The following is a 20,260-nucleotide window of genomic DNA, read 5'->3' on the forward strand; positions in this document are numbered from 1 at the left end:
TTAAACAGCAGAAGGTGGTTAAAACTGTTTCTCTTACGTCCTAGAGGATGCTGGGGTCCAATTTAGTACCATGCGGTATAGACTGGTCTTTTGGGAGCCACTGGTACTTTAAGAGTTTAATAGTGTGGGTTGGTTCCTCCCTCTATGCCCCTCCTACCAGACTCAGTTTAGAAAATGTGCCTGGAGGAGCCGGTCACAGCTAGGAGTTTTTCTAGTTTTATTATTTTCTTAAGTTAGTTAGGTACAGGGAGGCTGCTGGTAACAGCCTCCCTGCTTCGTGGGACTTAGGGAGGGAGAAGGAACCAATTTCCTGAAGAGTTAATGGTTCTCTATCTCCGCTGACAGGACACTGAGCTCCTGAGGGTGCTGATCGTTAGCCCACGAGGCGACCGCTCACTCCCTCAGCACGGCCGTCACCTCCTAACAGAGCCAGAAGATTGAAGATGTGGTGAGTACAGCGCCGGCGTCCCGGTTAGCGGGTCGCCGGCGGGTATGGCGGCATACAGGTGGGAGCGCAGCTCTGACAGGCTGCACTCCAGGAAGGCTCAGCAACACACTTTGCAGGCGCTGTCAGGGGAGTCCTGAGCCAGCGCAAATGCACCCTACACTGATCCAGCAGCTAACTGGGGCTAATCCTGCTGTTAGCACTAACAAAACCTCAGGTCAGTTTAAACATTAGTTCGGGAAGCCACGCGCCATTACAAGGGGTGGGGCTTTTTCTCATAGTGGATCCGGCACTCACCAGCACCATTTTCACTCTGCAAATCGTAGGAGATGCTTACAGGGAGCGCTGCCCTCCACATGCTTCCAGCTATACCTCTGCGGTTACAGGGTTATGGGGGGGGGGGGTGATAATACAACCAATTGCCCTATTAAGGGTAGTTAGTCAGCGCCAGGCTTTTATCATAGTAATTGCCTACAGGGGCGCTGTGTGGCTGGCTCCTTATACTCTGTGTCTCTCTGAAGGCACTCTGGGGGGAACTGTGGCTGACATTTTCCTGTGTGTGTAAGTGTGTATATCCCACATTACCATGTCCAAGGACTCTGTGTCCTGTGCTGCAGAGTGTTTATCTTCTCCTGAGGAGTCTATTCCATGTACTCGGGAATGCAGCATACTGTCTCAGCCTTCTGAATCTGAACCCCCATGGGTGGATTCTTTAAGGGGGATGATATATCTGATTTCAACTAGGATGTCACATTCTGAGAGAGGGACACAATTTTTGAGTAAATCTGTGGAGGGGCTTGCAAGCTTCGGCCCCCACTACTTTGCCTAAAAACCCACCTACATACCCACATAAACGTCCACTTGACCAGATAATGCAAGCTGACACGGATACCGATTCTGTTACAGGGGACGGTGATGGGGATATGCAAATGGGGGGGATGCCTCCCTTGCTAAAGGGGTGCAACTAATGATTGAAGCCATTAGGGATGTTTTACACATTACTGAGAAGGTACCTGAGCAGGAAGAGGAGACTTACTTTACTGTAAATAAGACATCGTCTCTTACCTTCCCTGCTTCTAAGGCGTTAAACTCCTTGTTTGAAAAATCCTGGGAAAACCCAGAGAAAAAATTCCAGATCCCTAAAACAATTCTCATTGCTTTTCCTTTCCCTGAAGAGGACAGGAAAAAGTGGGAAAATCCACCTGTAGTAGATGCTTCTGTATCTAGGTTGTCAAAAAAGATGGTTTTACCTGTCCCCGGTTCAACCACCTTAAAGGAGTCGGCTGACCGCAAGATAGAGACTATGCTCAAATCACTATACACGGCTACAGGCGTGGCCTTAAGGCCCACTATTGCTTGTGCGTGGATTTCTAAAGCTATAGTAAAGTGGTCAGGCACATTACTAGAGGAATTAGATACTATGGACAGGAGTGACATTGATTTGTTTTTATGTCACATACAGGATTCGGCAGGTTTCATGGTGGAAACCATGAAGGACATTGGCCTGCTTAGTGCAAGGGCTACTTCCATGGCAGTCTCGGCACGCAGAGGACTCTGGCTACGCCAATGGACTGCGGATGCGGAATCCAAGAAGAGCGCGGAAAATCTACCCTTCACAGGTCAAGCCCTGTTTGGGGAAGCACTGGATGCGTGGATATCCACAGCAACTGCGGGTAAGTCGACCTTTCGGACCCTGAAATTTAAAAATCCAAGGGTCCCCCCACCTTTAGAGGAGGTCGGGTAAAATCCAGAAAACCTGCACCAACAGGTTCTCAGGAACAGAAACCAGGTTCTACTTCCTCTAAGTCTTCAGCATGACGGTGGACCTCACAGCTTGGGGAGCGGGCAGGTGGGAGCGAGACTAAAAGATTTCAGTCACATATTACCAACACTTCTTATTACATTCAAGAGGTGTCCTTTGAGGCGGGAGTATTGGTAGCCATAGCATCAGCTACGTCTGTCCTGCCGCGCCGCATACTGTGGTTGAGGTCGTGGAAAGTGGACTTGGACTCTAAGAAGACTTCCCCTTCACTGGGGACATTTTGTTTGGGGAAGATCTAACTAAAAATTGTATCTGAACTGGCAGCTGGCAAGACCGCTTTTCTCCCAACTACTAATCCTTCTACACAGAAGGCAAAAAGTACCACTTTTCGTTCCTTTCAGCCTCAAGGGAAAGCGAAAGGTCAGACATACCTTAGACAGTCTCGTGCTCCCAAAACCTCCAAGCTGAAGGCGAAGCAGTCTTGGCAGCCCGTCAGCTTGCTTCAAAACATGACCAGCCTGCTGCGTGACGGGCGGGCCTCCCCCTGGGGGATCCTAGGGTGGGAGGCCGACTTCTACAGTACGCCTAGGTCTGGCTCACGACCACTTCAGACGCATGGGTATTGGAAGTTGTCTCTTACGGGTACGCGGTCTCCTTCAAGAGACGTCCCCCTCACCAGTTCTGCACTACGGCTCTCCCATCGGATCCGTTGAAAGCGCAGGCTCTACAAACGGTTGTAAGTTCCCTTCTGAGCACAGGAGTGCTTGTGTCGTTTGCTAAGTCCCAAAGGGGCAAAGGTTATTACTCGACCCTGTTTCTAGTACCGAAACCCAATGGGTCATGCTGGCCTATACTCAACCTCAAATCTCTGAACAAGTTTGTGAGAGTGTCCAGGTTTCGTATGGAAACGCTGCGCTCAATTGTGCTGGCTATGGAACCCAGAGATGTTATGGTATCCCTGGATATACAGGATGCATATCTACATATTCGTATTGCCATGTCACATCAGCAGTTGTTTGTGGTTTGCTATTGGCAACCTTCACTACCAATTCCAGGCTGTACCATATGGACTGGCTATGGCACCTCGAATCTTCACCAAAGTCATGGCTATGACGACGGCCCATCTCCGTCGCCAGGGAATCAGAATCCTCCCGTACTTGAACCACCTGCTGATTTTGGCGCGTTCCAACGCAGTTCTCCTCAGTCATCTGCAACTGACGGTGACTTTTCTGCAAGCCCACGAGTGGCTAATAATTTTGAAAAGTCCTCGCTGGTCCCAGCTCAGAGCATGGTGCACCTGGGGGCTCTTTTGGATACACACAGTCAGAGACTGTTCCTGTCTACAGACGAAGTCCTAGAACTTCAGGACAGGATAAAGTGCTTCCTTCATCGACCCAGAGTGTCGATACACAAGTCCTTGAGCTGATGGTGTTGTCCTTCGACATGGTGGAGTACGCTCAATTTCACTCTCGTCCTCTGCAACGGTTGATCCTATCCAAGTGGGACAGCCTGCCTCATCGGATCAGATACCAGGTGGTCTTGTTGACTCCGGAGGTTAGTCTGTCTCTGTCCTGGTGGCTCCAGGACCAGCAATTGTGCAGGGGCCGTCCTTTCTGGATCCCCGACTGGGTCCTACTGACAATCTGCCAGTCTGCGGGGATGGGGTGCGGTTTTGGAGCAACACTCGTTTCAGGATCGTTGGACCAAGGAGGAATTACTCCTCCTGATCAACATTCTGGAGCTGAGAGCAGTGTTCAATGCACTGTCTCTAGCCCTGCCTCTGGAACGGAACAGGCCTGTTCAGGTACAGTCGGACAACGCCACCACGGTGGCATACATAAACCATCAGGGCAGTAATCGAAGCTGCATGGCAATGTTGGAAGTGTTAGAAATCCTTTGTTGAGTGGAACTCCATCTGCCAGCCATGGGGGTAATTCCAAGTTGATCGCAGCAGGAATTCTGTTAGCAATTGGGCAAAACCATGTGCACTGCAGGGAAGGCAGATATAACATGTGCAGAGAGAGTTAGATTTGGGTGTGGTGTGTTCAATCTGCAATCTAATTTGCAATGTAAAAATAAAGCAGCCAGTATTTACCCTGCATCTCTGGACGCTGGAAGGTGAGTATAATTTTTTCACAGGTACCCTCGGATCGTCGGAGACTGTGGCAGTCGGTGTGTCAACATAGGTAAGTATGTGTGTGTCGGCAGTATGTAATAAAGTTGTACTTGTCACGGTGTGTGTGTCCTGTTTTTTTTGGGTATTTTTTTCCCAGTAGTACTACAGGTACCAGCGGGCCCGTTTTTCTCCCGCATGCTGGTACTTGTGGTTCTCCAAGTACCAGCTTGCGTGGGAGGCTTGCTGGGACTTGTAGTACTACTGGGAAAAAACAATATTCTGACATTTTTCTCAAGGCTATCAGCCTCCCATCCGCAGCCCTTGGATGGGGGGGACAGCCTCGGGCTTCACCCCTGGCCCTTGGGTGGCTGGGGGGGACGGACCCCTTGATTGAAGGGGTCCCCACTCCCCCAGGGTACCCCGGCCAGGGGTGACTAGTTGGATATTTAATGCCACGGCCGCAGGGCACTGTATAAAAGTGACCCCCGGCTGTGGCATTATCTGTCCAGCTAGTGGAGCCCGATGCTGGTGTAAAAAATACGGTGGACCCCTACTCTTTTTGTCCCCCGTATTTTTTGCACCAGCACCAGGCGCAGAGCCCGGTGCTGGTTTTAAAAATACGGGGGATCCCCTGTCAATTTCCCCCCCGCATTTTTAGAACCAGGACCAGCTCGAAGAGCCCGAGGCTGGTTATGGTTTGGAGCCTATCCGTTTGATAGATAGACAGTGTCTAGTTAGACAGTCAATAGATAGACACCATATGTTAGATGGACATTAGGTCGACAGGGTCAAAAGGTTGACAGGGTCAAAAGGTCGACATGGAAAAGGTCGACAGGTCAAAAGGTCGACAGGTCAAAAAGTCCACATGGAAAAGGTCGACAAGTCAAAAGGTCGACAGGGTCAAAAGGTCGACATGAAAATGGTCGACATAAAAAAGATAGACAAATGTTTTTTTTTAAATGTAACATGTTTTTGGATTATTTCATACTTTCTCTATCCATGTCGGCATAGAGTTGGTTATAAACCTTGTGGCGAGCCACCGAGCCCGAAGCGTGGCGAGCGAAGCGAGCCCCGCGAGGGTATGCCTTTCTACAATTGGGGGTCCCCGATGACAAAACTATCCACACAAACCACAAAAATGCAAAAAACATGGTGTCTACCTTTTTCATGTCGACCTTTTGACCCTGTCGACCTTTTGACCTGTCGACCTTTTGACCTGTCGACCTTTTCCATGTCGACCTTTTGACCCTGTCGACCTAATGTCCATCTAACATATGGTGTCTATCTATTGACTGTCTAACTAGACACTATCTATCTTTCATACCGGAACCGCTTTGGAGGGGGGACCCCACGCCATTTTTTCCCGGATTTTTCCCGTTTTTGTAATTCGCGGCAAAATACAGCAAATCGGACGTTTTTCGCCCGCGGGAATGTCGAATCCGTTTTTCATTGAATATGGTGAATTCCGGCAGCCACCTGCCGGAATTCACCTGTCGAATTGTGTTGAATTAAAAAAATGGCGATAATTTGCCGCGATTCGCCCGCAATTGCATATACCCCAGAATCTGTCTGACAGACTTTTCGTGTTTTGTTCTTTTCGGTAATACGTTTAAAAATGTTACGTTTTTCCCCAAGCATTTGTGGAAAGTTGTCATTCACAGCATCCGTTTACAAAATACTTTTTAGGGGTATATGCAATTGCGGTCGAATTCCCGAAATTGTCGGATTTCGGGACTTTTTCGCCCCCCAAAAAAAATCGTCAATGCAATTCAGTACTTTCCGTCCAAAAAACGGACTTTCAAAATTCGACTTTTTGAATTTCGACTTTTGTCAAATTCGACTTTTCTGCAATGATACAAGTGCTGCAATTCGACCAAAGTATATTCAATTGAAGTTTGGAAATTCGACAACAGTGCTTTTAGACAGTAAATTCGACATTTTCAATCCGCCACACTTTGGTGGGTGAAACTAATAAAAAAAATTTAAAACATGTTTTTTTTTTTGTGTATTTTTTATTGATAATAGCATATCTATTTATATTAGAAGGGATTAGGTACTTGGTTTGTCTTTTTTGGAGGCACAAGTATTATTTATATATTTAAATTTTATTTTTTTTTTAAGATGGAATGGTAAAATTCAGAAAAAAAATGGCGTGGGGTCCCCCCTCCAAAGCATAACCAGCCTCAGGCTCTTCGAGCTCTGGTCCTGGTTCTAAAAATGCGGGGGGGGGGGGGGGGGGAATTGACAGGGGATCCCCCGTATTTTTAAAACCAGCACCGGGCTCTGCGCCTGGTGCTGGTGCAAAAAATACGGGGGACAAAAAGAGTAGGGGTCCCCCGTATTTTATACACCAGCATCGGGCTCCACTAGCTGGACAGATAATGCCACAGCCGGGGGTCACTTTTATACAGTGCCTTGCAGCCGTGGCATTAAATATCCAACTAGTCACCCCTGGCCGGGGTACCCTGGGGGAGTGGGGACCCCTTCAATCAAGGGGTCCCCCCCCCCAGCCACCCAAGGGCCAGGGGTGAAGCCCGAGGCTGCCCCCCCCCATCCAAGGGCTGCGGATGGGGGGGACAGCCTCGGGCTTCACCCCCGGCCAGGGGTGACTAGTTGGATATTTAATGCCACGGCCGCAGGGCACTGTATAAAAGTGACCCCCGGCTGTGGCATTATCTGTCCAGCTAGTGGAGCCCGATGCTGGTGTAAAAAATACGGGGGACCCCTACTCTTTTTGTCCCCCGTATGTTTTGCACCAGCACCAGGCGCAGAGCCCGGTGCTGGTTTTAAAAATACGGGGGATCCCCTGTCAATTTTCCCCCCGCATTTTTAGAACCAGGACCAGCTCGAAGAGCCCGAGGCTGGTTATGCTTTGGAGTGGGGACCCCACGCCATTTTTTTCCGGGTTTTTCCCCGTTTTTTTAAATCGCTGCAAAATCCGGCAAATCGGCCGTTTTTCGCCCGCGGGACTGTCGAATCCGTTTTTCATTGAATATGGTGAATTCCGGAAGCCACCTGCCGGAATTCACCTGTCGAATTGTGTCGAATTAAAAAACTGCAATAATTTGCCGCGATTCGCCGCTAATTGCATATACCCCTTAATCTTATCATAACATATTAATACAAGTTAATTGTTATTGAAATGGTGTATAAAACTTTTTTTTAGTTTTCCTTGTCCCCTCATTTTTTGTTTTGTTTACTTCAGATTTGCTAGCTCCAGTGTGGTGAAGACCTATGTACTGCTGCTGAAGAACTATCAGCAGAACAGTGCCCACACTAATCACTGTGTTGTGAAAATGCTACACCGTATTGCTTATGATCTGAAAATGGAGGCACTCCTCTTTCAGCTTTCCATTTTCTGCCTCTTCAATCGTATCTTTAATGATGCTGCAGCTAGTGTCTACAAGGTAATGGAAATATTACTGTCCTTCTAAATGCATTATTGCCTGGATTTCATAGTACATTATACAGTATCATGGCAAGAATTAAGTATATTCTCTACCTTTTATACGGTTGCTTATTTTAAATACTATACTTCATTTCAGTCTTTTGTCACTAAAAGTTGTTAGACTTCAGTTTTTGTTAAACAGGTAGCTCAGTGATTCTCAACCCTCAAGTATTCCTAACAGGTTGTGTTTTGAGGATTTCTTTCTGTGGAAGTAAGTTAGATTATTTCTGACCCAGCAAAATACATTTCCTCACCTGTGAATGATTAAAGAAATCCAAAAAACTTGACTGGAGGACTGGAATCGAGAACCCCTGAACTAGATACATATGTGTCACTATACATCTTTGTCCGCGAAGCGGACAAAGAAACGATGTGGCATTCGTGGGAGCGTGCATACATACGCACCCACGAATGCCACATCGTTTCTTTGTCCGCTTCGAATGATTTACAGACACGGGAGCAGTACGGCGGCAGCAGCCAGGCAGTGTGGGAGTAAGACTCTTCCGCTGCACTGTATAGTGAGAGGGGGACTGGGAGACACTATAGGGACGGGTAGTGGGAGGACATACTACTATGCTATCCGTAGTTATACGTCCCGCTCTGTGTACGATTGCGGTGCGCATGCATACGCCCGTGATTATTAGCATTTCATACAAGCTGTGGCGGTGCACGTTCATGGAAACGCCATGCCCTGGCTGTAAAAACAGCAAAGATGTGTGTATGTTTTCAGTCACCATATACTGTATGTTAAAATATTGTTCTGTAACTGTAAGTGATGTTATTTGAACTAATGACTACTATAGGTCAGTTGTTACCATACTGTAGTGCAACATTAATATATTTTTAACTATTGTTTTATCAGGAGCTGGTAGCTTTTTCAAAGTACATACTGAGTAAATTCTTTGCACTGTCGGCTACAAATAACAAGGCCTATGTTGAGCTTCTTTTCTGGAAAAATACCAGCGTTATTAGAGAAATGACCGAGGGTTACCGCAAGCCTGGTGAGGAAGAAAGGTGAGACACTACTTAAGTAATTAGAGTACAAGTAGGAACACATTAAAGAACAGTGGATCATCCTATTAATGGTAATCATGTTTTTTAAAATAGTGAAAACAATCGCAAGCGTATAAAATGGACTGCACAGGAAGAAGAGGAGCTTCGAGGTCTATACTTGCAGTATAAAGAGGTTGAAGGTATTCTGAACAGTCTTTTTGTTTTAATTCTGTGTTTATTATGACATTTCTGCTTTTAAGAGCTTTTATTGTTAAAACTGCTGTTAAGAATGATTCCTAAAATTTTTTTAAATAAAATAGCCTCAATTAAAAACAACATATTACAGTACATACTATTTTCTTTTCTTCTGAGTTATAATAAGTCACAGAGGAACTGTGTAGTTTGGTCCTTGTCACCAGAGGCGATTGGACGATAAGTAGGGAAAAGATGACTCCAGCTATACAGTCTTATTTTACCTTGCTTTGGATAGGGTAACACTTGTACTCACTCTCCTCTATCTAAACAGTTTTCCCCATGACAAGTGAAAAATAGAATAGTGCCTTAGGGTTGTTTTTTCCATTCAACTCCATGCCACTTTCCTCTGCTGGTAATGCCTACACTTTAGACAAATGATGGATAGAAACCCTGCATATAGGACGCATCTGTACTGTGAACCTTTTGCGTTTACATGGTTCCTGCTGCAGTGTATGCAGGGTGGTTTTTCTGTGGAAAGATTTCAGGGATGTTTGTCACTGAAGCTCAGGGTGGTTTTCATTGCCCTAACTACATCTCAGTCCTGTTTTGAGGGAAGTTGGTGAAGAGTTCATCAGACAGTGCAAGGGCTGAGGCATATGCGATCCATCACAGGGGCACCAGGACTGACCAAGCTATGAAAAAAAACGGCCAGATTATGCCATGGGCCGAACGGAATGTTTCAGCCATTGTAGCAGTGTTTGTCCATGCTGCTGACGACTGGGAGCTGACAAAATCAGCAAGAAGGACCTAAGCCCCTGGAAGTTGTCTCTCCTTTGGAGATGTAACAGCTTTCAAGGACAAATAAGGTTCACAGGTCGTCCTGACTCAACTAAAAGGTTAAGAACCTCTGCTTCAGGTCAAGGGATCCTGGGTTATTGCCTGCCCTTATCTGTTTCCCCCTATGGCCCTACTTTTTATTCAGTCTTGGCATAGCAAAGTCTGTTCTGCGGTACCTCCCGCTGCAGCCAAATCTAAGCCAGTGCCCCTTATACCTTACTTTACCTCATCTGGCTTTACCTTTGTGGCTTTTGAGGCCGCAATCCTAAATGCTAAAGGGTTTTTGGGCAGTGTAGCACAGACTATTCTAGGTAAGGGCAACACCATCACTTGTCTGTTTAAGAAGCTTTAATACATCTACCCTCAAGTCCTGACATCTACTGTACGTTCATGTGTCTTCCAATACATTACATGAGAAATTATAAAAACATATAATTTCTTCGGGTTCCATAGGGATCCACAGGGATAACATCAGGGGTTATAGGTGGTAGGATCAGCTGCTGGGCACCATACAGTTAAGCCTTTCAGCTATCCCAGGATGCTCTGGTCCCTCTCACTATAACACCGGCCCCATGCTCAGGCAGGTCAGTTTTTTTTGTATGGTGCGGCAGGAAGCTGGAAGGACCTTTTTTTACAGGGGGCTGGTCTTGCAACCCCAAAGCCTTTTTTTACTTAATTTTTTTTTCTCTTTTTACGCTGATCCTGTCAGCGCTGTCTCTAAAGGGCCCTACACACTAGAAGACATGACCAATTTGAAAGATGACCAATTTCCCTTGAACTTCCAGGAGTCCTGACAAATGAAATGATTATTATTATTATTAAATTTTATTTATGGGGCGCCACAAGTGTTTCGCAGCGCCGTACAAAGGACAGTACAGGGAGACAAAACTTAGCGTAACAGTAAATAAATAACAAAAATGGAGTGCAGGTAACAAAGAACACCACAATTCTCAAAACATAATACAGCTTAAATGTAAGTAGCGAGGGAGTAATCATTGTACTACTTGTGGCTGGCGGCCGTAGATAGAGAGGGGCCATTTACCAGTAGGAGAAAAAGCAGGTAAAGATGGTCGCTGAGTGAAATGTGTTGAGAAGAGGGCTTAGACAAGAGGAAGGAGGGCCTTGCTCTGAAGAGCTAACAATCTAGTGGAAATTGAGTGTACACACTAAGCAATTTGTCAAACAATTTGAAAGACGAAAAGATATCTTTGGAATTGGCACCTTATTTACATATTTTAATATTGGGGAGGTATTTCTGGGTGTATGGGCAGGGCTGTAGAAGGGGGAACCAATTAAGTTTTCATCACCCACTGGCCCACCAATTATATTTCCACTGTGCCACCAACGTAATTCAAAATTAATTATGGGTTCAATATAATAAATATATATATATATAACAGGCAGGTGTGGCCATATTGGTCAAAAAAATCGTCTAGTGTGTATGGCCCTTTAGACTCTAGCACACAGGCTCCAACACTCCGCCGGCGCCAAAACTCCTGCTTGGCCACTGCCTCAGACACGTATTTGCGGTGGGGCTCACACACAAGCGTCTAGCACAGCTGCTGCTGGCAACCCCTGGATTGCGTGGCTAGCCATCGGGGAGCAGATAACAGGCAAATCGCGATCCGCCATGCTGTCTGTGGACACTGGCGCCGACCAGGGACTCCACTACACCACCAGGGCATATTGGGGCACAGAAACTCATTTATACTGGCCCCTTAGTACCGGTGAATGAAAGTCCAGCATAGGGGAGGCAGCGTCAACCTGTAGCCTCTCCCCCAGCTTTGGGCACCTGTCCACGCCCTGCCGTTTAGCTGCAGCACCACACCCTCTTCACCTCAGAGACTCCGGCAGCCATACTAGTGCAAATAAGCCAGGTCTCCGGAAACGCTGGGTCAGGTCTCCCTGTAAAACCATCTCCACAGAGCCAGGTTTTTACATCACTGATATCCTACTTGTTGACAACCAATGCTGAGTAGTTGATAAAGTGCTCATTGCAGTTATACCATTATATTTCTCTGCATTGTTTCTGACTTGTGCTAGTTTCTGCTGTCTATTTCTCTCTTCAGCTTTACATATATCTATCCCTGTCTTTTTCCTCTATCCTGTAAAGGACCAGGGTTTTTTTTTTTTTTAGGGGTAATCTTTTACAAGTTTCAGTGTTACTGCTGAAAGTTGTCACATACTACAGTATATTAAGCTACCACACGCTTGTTTGCTATTTTATACTATTGCGTGGGTGACTCCATGTTATTGCAGCTATGTTTACCAACGGTAAAAGTCGCAAACCGCCTGACACCCCAGTGCTGCAGTCATGTAGAGTGTGCTCTGCAGGATTAACTGCACAGGATGTGGTTCAGTATGGGCTCTGTTTGAACTTCTATACGCCTTCTGCCCAGTCCACATCCCCAGCAGCTACCCAAGAACCCCCATGGGCTTCTTTCAGTTACTGGGTATCTTAGTGGATTGGTTAAACCCCCCTGTATTAGCACCACCAAATATTGTCCCTGTGGCTAACCCACCTTGGGTGAATACTACTGTTCAGAGCTTTGCCTAAACGTCACTAGCATTACAGAGAATATTACCTGAGACTAAACCGCCCTCTAAATCCACTTCCTCTCAGTCGACTGTTGTATCAAATTTTAATGAGTCCTCAACTGAAGAAGGGGAGGATACACAGCCAGTCAATGATTCATGCATCGTTAAAGAGGATTCTCCCAGCACGGTGGAGGGTGGCCCCTTTAATTGAGGCCATTAAACACATCCTTCAACTCACGAGGATGAGCCTGAGCCAGTTGCAAAAAAAAAAAAATGTTTTTAAGCAACAAAAGATTTTTAAGTCTGAATTCCCTCATTCTGACCATCTTATGGATATTAGACTGGAACCCTGGAAAACTCCAGCTAAAAAGTTCCCTGTTTCTAAACATTTAGCTTCCCGTTACCCCATCCCTGCAAGTATGAAGCTCCCCCTCCGGTAGATTCACATGTTGCACGTCTTGTTAAGATGTCCATCCTACCTGTCACTACGCTTGCCTCACTGAAAGAACCCACTGATAGACTGATTGAAAATAGGGGGTCATTCCGAGTTGATCGCTAGCTGCCGATGTTCGCTGCATAGCGATCTTTAAATAAAGGCAAAACTACACATGCGTATGCGGCGCAGTGCGCACACGCAACGTACTAGTACAAAGAGCATTGTTGTTTTGCACTGCTTATAGCGACGATTCCATTCGCACAGCTGATCGCAAGGAGATTGACAGGAAGTGGGGGCTTATGGGTGTCAACTGACCATTTTCAGGGAGAGTTTGGAAAAACGCAAGCGTGTCCAGGCATTTTCAGGGCGGGTATCTGACGTCAATTCCGGGACCTTCATCGCTGCTATCGCACAGAATTAGTAACAAAATGTGTTTGTACCCGCTCAGCTGCACAGGCGTTCGCACAATTGCAAAGCGAAAATACACTCCCCCGTGAGTGGCGACTATGCGTTTGCACGGCTGCTAAAAGTAGCTAACGAGCAATCAACTCGGAATGAGGGCAATAGTCTTAAATCTGTTTTCTCTCTAACCGTTGCTGCCTCCTAGGCTGCAAAAGCCATTGAATCATGGTTACAGGCCCTAGAGGAGGAATTACCCTCAGATATTACCCTCAGATATCTCTAAGGATTGCATGTCATGTTTGGGTATTATATGGCAAGCAGCTTCTTACATACGTGAAGCATCATCTGATGCAGGAATAATGGAGGCTAAGGAGTCTACCACTTCTATTATGGCACGGCGCATTCTCTGGCTCCGTTCATGGGAGGCTGACCTTGATTCCAAGAAAACTTTGGAATTTCTATTCTTCGCTGGTGAAGTGTTTGGGGAAGAATTGAACAAAATTGTCACTGCACTAGCTGCAGCCAAGACTGCCTTTCTACTGACCACACCAACTCCATGGGCTCGGAGTTCTAATTTCTTTTTCATCCACTAGGGGTCACTGGAGTACTCTTGGGATATGGACGGCTTCAGCAAGAACAGGGCACTGAATATTTAAATTTAGAACTTTCCTCCCCTCCATATCCCAGAGTACCTCAGTGTTTTTTTCTGTGCTCATAGTAGCAACAGGGTTTGTGTGGTTCTCCACACTACTTTTGAATATTTTGCTTTTTCTTTTTCTCTGACGTCCTAGTGGATGCTGGGAACTCCGTAAGGACCATGGGGAATAGCGGGCTCCGAAGGAGGCTGGGCACTCTAGAAAGATTTATGACTACCTGGTGTGCACTGGCTCCTCCCACTATGACCCTCCTCCAAGCCTCAGATCTTGTGCCCGGCCGAGGTTGGATGCACACTAGGGGCTCTCCTGAGCCCTTAGAAAGAAAGTATAGATTTAGGTTTTTCTTTATCATCCACTAGGGGTCACTGGAGTACTCTTGGGATATGGACGGGCGTAGCCGAACAAAGGCACTGAATATTCAAATTTAGGACTCTCCCCCCCTCCATATCCCCGAGTACCTCAGTGTACTTTGTCAGTGTTTTTTCGGTGCTCACAGCATGAACATCGGCTTGTGGGAATGCCCACATTTCAGAAGATTTTATTAATTTTTCATTTTACTTTTTATTTTTAATTTTTACACTTCCCGTCCCAGTTTCTGGAAAAACATGGGTCCGGGATGGTGCCGCTGCAAGGCAGCGTATGGCGTGTCGGTCCTCACAAAGAGCACCCTCACAGCCACAGGCGCTATAAGGCAGCGCATGGCGTGTCGGTCCTCACAAAGAGCACCCTCACAGCCACAGGCAGCCACTGTCTCCTGCAAGCTGAACGGAGCTTACAGAAAGAAGCTCCGTCACAGCCAGGATGAGACAAAGAGCTGGAAGGAGCTACAGCTGCAAGGAGCTTACAGGAAGCCCCGTCACAAGATGAGAAGCTGGAGGCTGAAACGGAGCTTACAGAGAGAAGCTCGTCACAGCCAGGATGAAAGCGGCACAAGGTATGGGTGTCAGGGCGGTCAGCTCACGCTGCCGCCCTGCTGTGTGAAAGTGTGATACTGTAGCCGCCGCTGAGCACGCCGCTGAAGGGGTCCCGCTGAACTACGCGCAGAGCGGCCGCACGTCACTCAGACGCCGGCCGCTCTCACTGTGCTGATTGCCCGGCAACACTACAGAGGCGCCGCCGAGACTCTCCGTGTGCTAAAGAGCGGCCGCACGTCACTCACGGACGCCGGCCGCTCTTCCAGTGAGACACCGCACGCCGCTGATGCCGGACACAGGGAGACTGTGTACTGCTGTAGGAAGGTGCCGGCCGCTCTTCCGGACGGCTCCCCGGCCCTATATACAGCGCTCTCCTGCTCTCCCTGCACCCGATCCCCGTACGCTGCAGGTAACATGGGGATGCAGGGGGGGGAGGGGGAGTAATGCCCATAGCAGCAGCAAAGGCTGCATGGGTTAAAAATAGGCTGCTCAAACTACCTCACAAGCAGCGCAGCGTTTTAAACAGTGTCATGGGCTATAACATCAGTATAAAACTGTAGACTGTGTATAATATCAGTGGGAACTGTGATTATAGGTTTCAGCACATTTTATATATATAATATATAATGAAGCTTTTTGCTGCCAGGGACACTGTGTATAATATCAGTATGAACTGTGATTATATGTTTAAGCACATTTTATATATATATAATATATATATGAGGCTTTGGCTGCCAATAGGCTATCAGTGGCATAACCTATTGCAGGTTTAACCATGTTTTCTGTTATTTTCTGTTAAGGCTGCAAGATAATAACATTCACGGCAGCCAGTGTTCATAGTAATGGAGGCTAACTAAATGCATGTATTTTACTGTATCCTACACCTGTGTTATCACTGTATAATAGGATAATTATGTATACTAGGCTATTAAGCCTATATTAACACTGCAGCAGGTAACCTGTACTGTGATTGTCTGTGAAAGCATGGCATGACGGCCATTTTAATCGTTGCTGTTTTTCCAGTTTATAATTCCAGAACATTCCGGCCATACACCTCTACTCCACAAGGAGGCGCAGGGGTGTTGGTGGGAATTTTTGGTCAGCATAAGTTAGCCATGTAAACTGTATTTCTACATAATTCTAGAACATTCCTGCCCTACATCTCTAAGCCACCAGAGGCGCAGGGGTCTTAGTAGGAATTTGGTTCGGGTTTTATATGCCATGTCAACTGCTTTTCATAAAGATTACTCTGTTTTCTCTTCACAGCGAATAAATCTTTCGTTTTTTACTAACGATTTCCGTAGAGAGAAACAACCATGAGTTTAATATAAATATGCTGTTCAGCAATAAAATATATATATGACATAATAACGTCATAGGCGTGCAATGTCTGTCCGTTGCCTATTGTGGTGTCTGTCTGCATAGCGAGTAAGGCTCTAGCGCAGACCAAAAATAATTTTAAAGTCCTATTTTAAGCATTGGCAATACAAATAAACATAGGAGTCTCGGAAGTTATTCCGCCAGCTCTAACAAAAGACAGTCTTTCCAAAGGGCCAATTTTCCCTTTGGGTATCACAGTGTTTATTTAACTGGTTTTATAATTTAATGCACGATTCTATGTCAAATCTCACACCGATAACTACGAGTGAGAAGGCTACATTAGACCAGCACTCAGATAGTGCAGGGTTGTTGCCAACATACATTGCTAAATTACAGTGAGTCAAGGTCTCCATTTTTACACTTAGTACACTTTGACCACTATTTAATCGTTTCCAAGATGACGCCATCCGCCATTGCTAAATGCGTCTGTGTCAAACATTATAAAGACCCAAGAAACATTTGGGTCACTAGACTATGTATGGAAACAATGAGATTACTGTTAAAAGAAGCTGCAGAGTATATCTGTAAAGCTTCTTCTAACGACGGTACTTCGAATCTCACTTTTCATTGTCGCTAGTTCAGCACGACAAGGCCACAGCTTGTTGGTCCTAAATTGGATATTCAGCCATTACCGCATCCAGTATCAAAACGGAATACTTGGCCCGGCATTTAATCCCTTTAGACTTCAGTTTTCAAGGCGTTGGTACAAAACACTCACGCCTTGTAACGACAGGACGCTACGGTCAGCAAGCCAGTAGTTTGATGACCTCTTTTCCAATTGTGGAAGCGTGTCTTTAAATGTTACTTTTGAGGGGTTTCCAAACTTCAACTCATGGAGGTTTCAGCTAGTTACAGTTAAAGGACATGACTGCCTCAGTCGAACGGTTTGGCAGGTGGCCATTTGGCCTCTGCTGGGTTTCAGCTGTCTTTATAATACAGGCTGTAGTACAACAACAGAGTCAGGGTTGTTTATTCCCCTCTGTTTGGGGTAACAAAACCATACAGCGCTGTCGCAGTTTCAATCAGCAAGTCACTTACTGCAGTTTGAAAATGGATTTGCTGCGGTTGGTATTGGCATATTGGAGCCACAAAATTGCATACTTGCACTTGATTTTCACAATGCATATACTGCTCATCACAGGTTTTAGCGTTTGCAAATCGCCACAACCATTAACCATTTCAGGTCTACCGTTTATTATACTCTGGTATTTACCAAAGTGATGTTGGAAGATGATAGTTCATCTCACATAAGAACTCTGTCGCAACAGAGTTTCTCTATCTTAGATGATCTGCTCATAAGAACTCTGTCTCAACAAAGTTCCTCTAACTTGCGCTACTAATGTATACTGCGGTAGCAGATCACGTTCAAAATACAATTCCGTCTAAACGATGTAAATTCCTAGGTAATATTATAAATACGGTAAATCAAAGCATTTACCTACTACACCAGCAAGAACAAATGTACATCTAGTAATTAGTGCAAATCACGCACACTAACGGTACATTGGTGTATTCACCTAGTTAAGATAATAATGCGTTTTAAAGCGATTTATTTCGCCGCCCTTCACTCGCCCTTCCCACAGAGGGGCGAGGGTGTATAATACTCTGGACGAGAGTCGCAGAGGTTCAGGAGTTGTAGTTTACAAAAGATCAGCGACAGAGGTTCTAAAACACGATAGATTGCTGTCGATAAATGTTCTGGAACTACGTGAATTTTACAATGCACTATATGCTTCGCTTTCAGTCTGACCACGGGCAGTCAGACAACGCAACGGCAGTTGCATACAGAGACAAAAAAAAAAGCCGCATGGCAATGCGGCAGGTAACTCCAATTCTCAATGGCTCAGAATACTATTATGTGAAAATGTCAAGAGATTATTCCGTGAGTGGACATCTGTTAGACAGATGATCTCACCCGTCAGAATTTGGATCCTGAAAACTGGACATTAAATCCAGAGGTGTTTCTTGGGGTTACCCTCAGGTATACATGATGGCATCTCGCCACAATTACAAAAGCTCAGTATGTGTACAAAACAACAGATCACAAGGGCAGTGGCGGTGGAGTCTCTCACATTCATGTGGTCATTCAGCATCGTGTATCTGGCTCCACCATTTTCCGCTGCTCTCTCCGTTGTCAAAACGGATCATAAGACAGTTCGTCACAGTCATACTGATGGTATCTCATGTGTGTCGGAGAAGTTGCTTCTCGAATTTCCAAGGAATACTTGCACACGATCTTGGGGCGCTCATAATACGTCCAACCTGTTACATCAGGGAACGTTCTTTTACCCATAGTTACCTATGTACCTATTACCTATGTACCGCAGCTGCGGTGGATGGGGTGAGGGTTCAAACGCCCTCTTAAGAAATAGAGCATTACAGTGTCGGTTATACCAACCATGTTACGAGCTAGTAGACCGCTTAAGGCAGCTCATTATTACAAAATTTCGTGTGCTTACATAAGTCGTAAACCTCGGAAGTTTCCAACATCATCCTTCAAGTTACCCGTATTCTGTTAAACGGGGTGGTATGGAAAACTGCGTTTACTTGCACGGAGGGTGCAGGTAGCTGTGTAGTAAACTTATCTTCAAAGACGTTTGTCTTTATTGCGTCTGTACACACCGTTATACAAGGTGTCACCAAAGTTCAGACTCTATTTATCTCACCTACAGCGCCAGGCGACTGGAGGTTGGGTTCAGATTTCTTACAGTTTCATATTTTTGAACTCTTACAACAAATGGGGATTAAGTTTCTCACTTTGGAAAACATTTTTCTTCTAGCCTTGGCTTCGGCAAGGGGTTTGTTTTCATATTTGGTTGCCTTGTATTCCAAGCCACCGTATTTGAGTTTTCTCATTACAAAGCAGATATTCCGACGAATTCCGCTTTCGTATCCTTCACATCTATATACCAATAGTGGTTCCTGTGTGGACAGCACATTCTAGAATTCTGAATGTGGTACACGCATTACGCGTTTATATATGTCCCGAACGTCTACAGTACGTGATATGAATAAGTAGTTTGTTCTCTATGATACTGCCAACTGGGGTTAACCAGTTTCTCAGCAGACATTATCCAGTTGAATAATAATAATGACTACAAGTCAGGGTTCCTTTAAGGCTAAGTTACAATCGCCTACGTCAGTAATAGCTCATCCCACAGGTTCTGTGGGAATGTCAGACCCAGCGGGTCGGGGAGCGTCTACGACGCGGCTACATAGCCTTCAGTGCACCACGTTTGTGCACGTTTGCATATAATGGTGGCGCCATCAGCATCTAGCTTTGGTCTGCCTACTGTTACAAGTATCAAACAGCTCTCCCGCCCACGAGGGAAGCTTTGGTACGTCCCAAGAGTACTCCAGTGACCCCTAGTGGATGATAAAGAAAATAGGATTTTGGTACTTACCAGGTAAATCCTTTTCTTTGAATCAATAGGGGGCACTGGACGCCCACCCAGAGCAGTTTTACCTGGGTTGTTTTAAGCTCAAGGGAGCTTAGGGTCACAAGTTTTACTTGGTTTGGATTAAGCTCAGAGGAGCTTGTGGTAACACATTTTCACCGATTGGTTCAAATTATAAAGTTCTATCGGTTAAGGTGTCAACTGTTTAGTTGACAATAAGGTTAAGGGTCAACTTTGTTGTTGTCCGTTATGTTATAGGTATTCTCCATTGTCAACCTCTCTATATCCTGTTCGCTCAGTAAAAAACACTGACAAAGTACACTGAGGTACTCGGGGATATGGAGGGGGGGAGAGTCCTAAATTTGAATATTCAGTGCCTTTGTTCGGCTACGCCCGTCCATATCCCAAGAGTACTCCAGTGCCCCCTATGGATTCAAAGAAAAGGATTTACCTGGTAAGTACCAAAATCCTATTTTTATTTTCAGTAAGACCTGCTGGCAACAGGCTCACTGCAGCGAGGGACTAAGGGGAGAAGAAGCGAACTCGCCTGCTTGCAGCCGGATTGGGCTTCTTAGGCTACTGGACACCATTAGCTCCAGAGGGATCGACCGCAGGCCCAGTCCTTGGTGTTCGGTCCCGGAGCCGCGCCGCCGTCCCCCTTACAGAGCCAGAAGCAAGAAGAGGTCCGGAAAAACGGCGGCAGAAGACATCAGTCTTCACCAAGGTAGCGCACAGCACTG

At 46.0% G+C, this 20,260-nt stretch overlaps 1 protein-coding gene and 1 non-coding gene across 3 annotated transcripts in view; both read left to right on the forward strand.

The window, feature by feature from the left end:
• Positions 1-20,260, forward strand: part of TIMELESS (timeless circadian regulator) — a 419,423-nt gene that overhangs the window by 251,250 nt on the left and 147,913 nt on the right. For both annotated transcript variants that reach the window (XM_063952567.1, XM_063952568.1), the window contains 3 exons: positions 7,529-7,730; positions 8,634-8,785; positions 8,879-8,964. In XM_063952567.1, coding sequence (XP_063808637.1) covers positions 7,529-7,730; positions 8,634-8,785; positions 8,879-8,964 — 440 coding nt within the window. The remainder of the gene's footprint in view (positions 1-7,528; positions 7,731-8,633; positions 8,786-8,878; positions 8,965-20,260) is intronic.
• LOC135054183 (U5 spliceosomal RNA) lies at positions 15,987-16,107 on the forward strand. The gene has a single exon (XR_010243414.1). It is a non-coding gene; the product is annotated as a U5 spliceosomal RNA (small nuclear RNA).

This window comes from Pseudophryne corroboree, chromosome 2 (genome assembly GCF_028390025.1).
Source record: "Pseudophryne corroboree isolate aPseCor3 chromosome 2, aPseCor3.hap2, whole genome shotgun sequence".
Lineage (NCBI taxonomy): Eukaryota > Metazoa > Chordata > Amphibia > Anura > Myobatrachidae > Pseudophryne > Pseudophryne corroboree.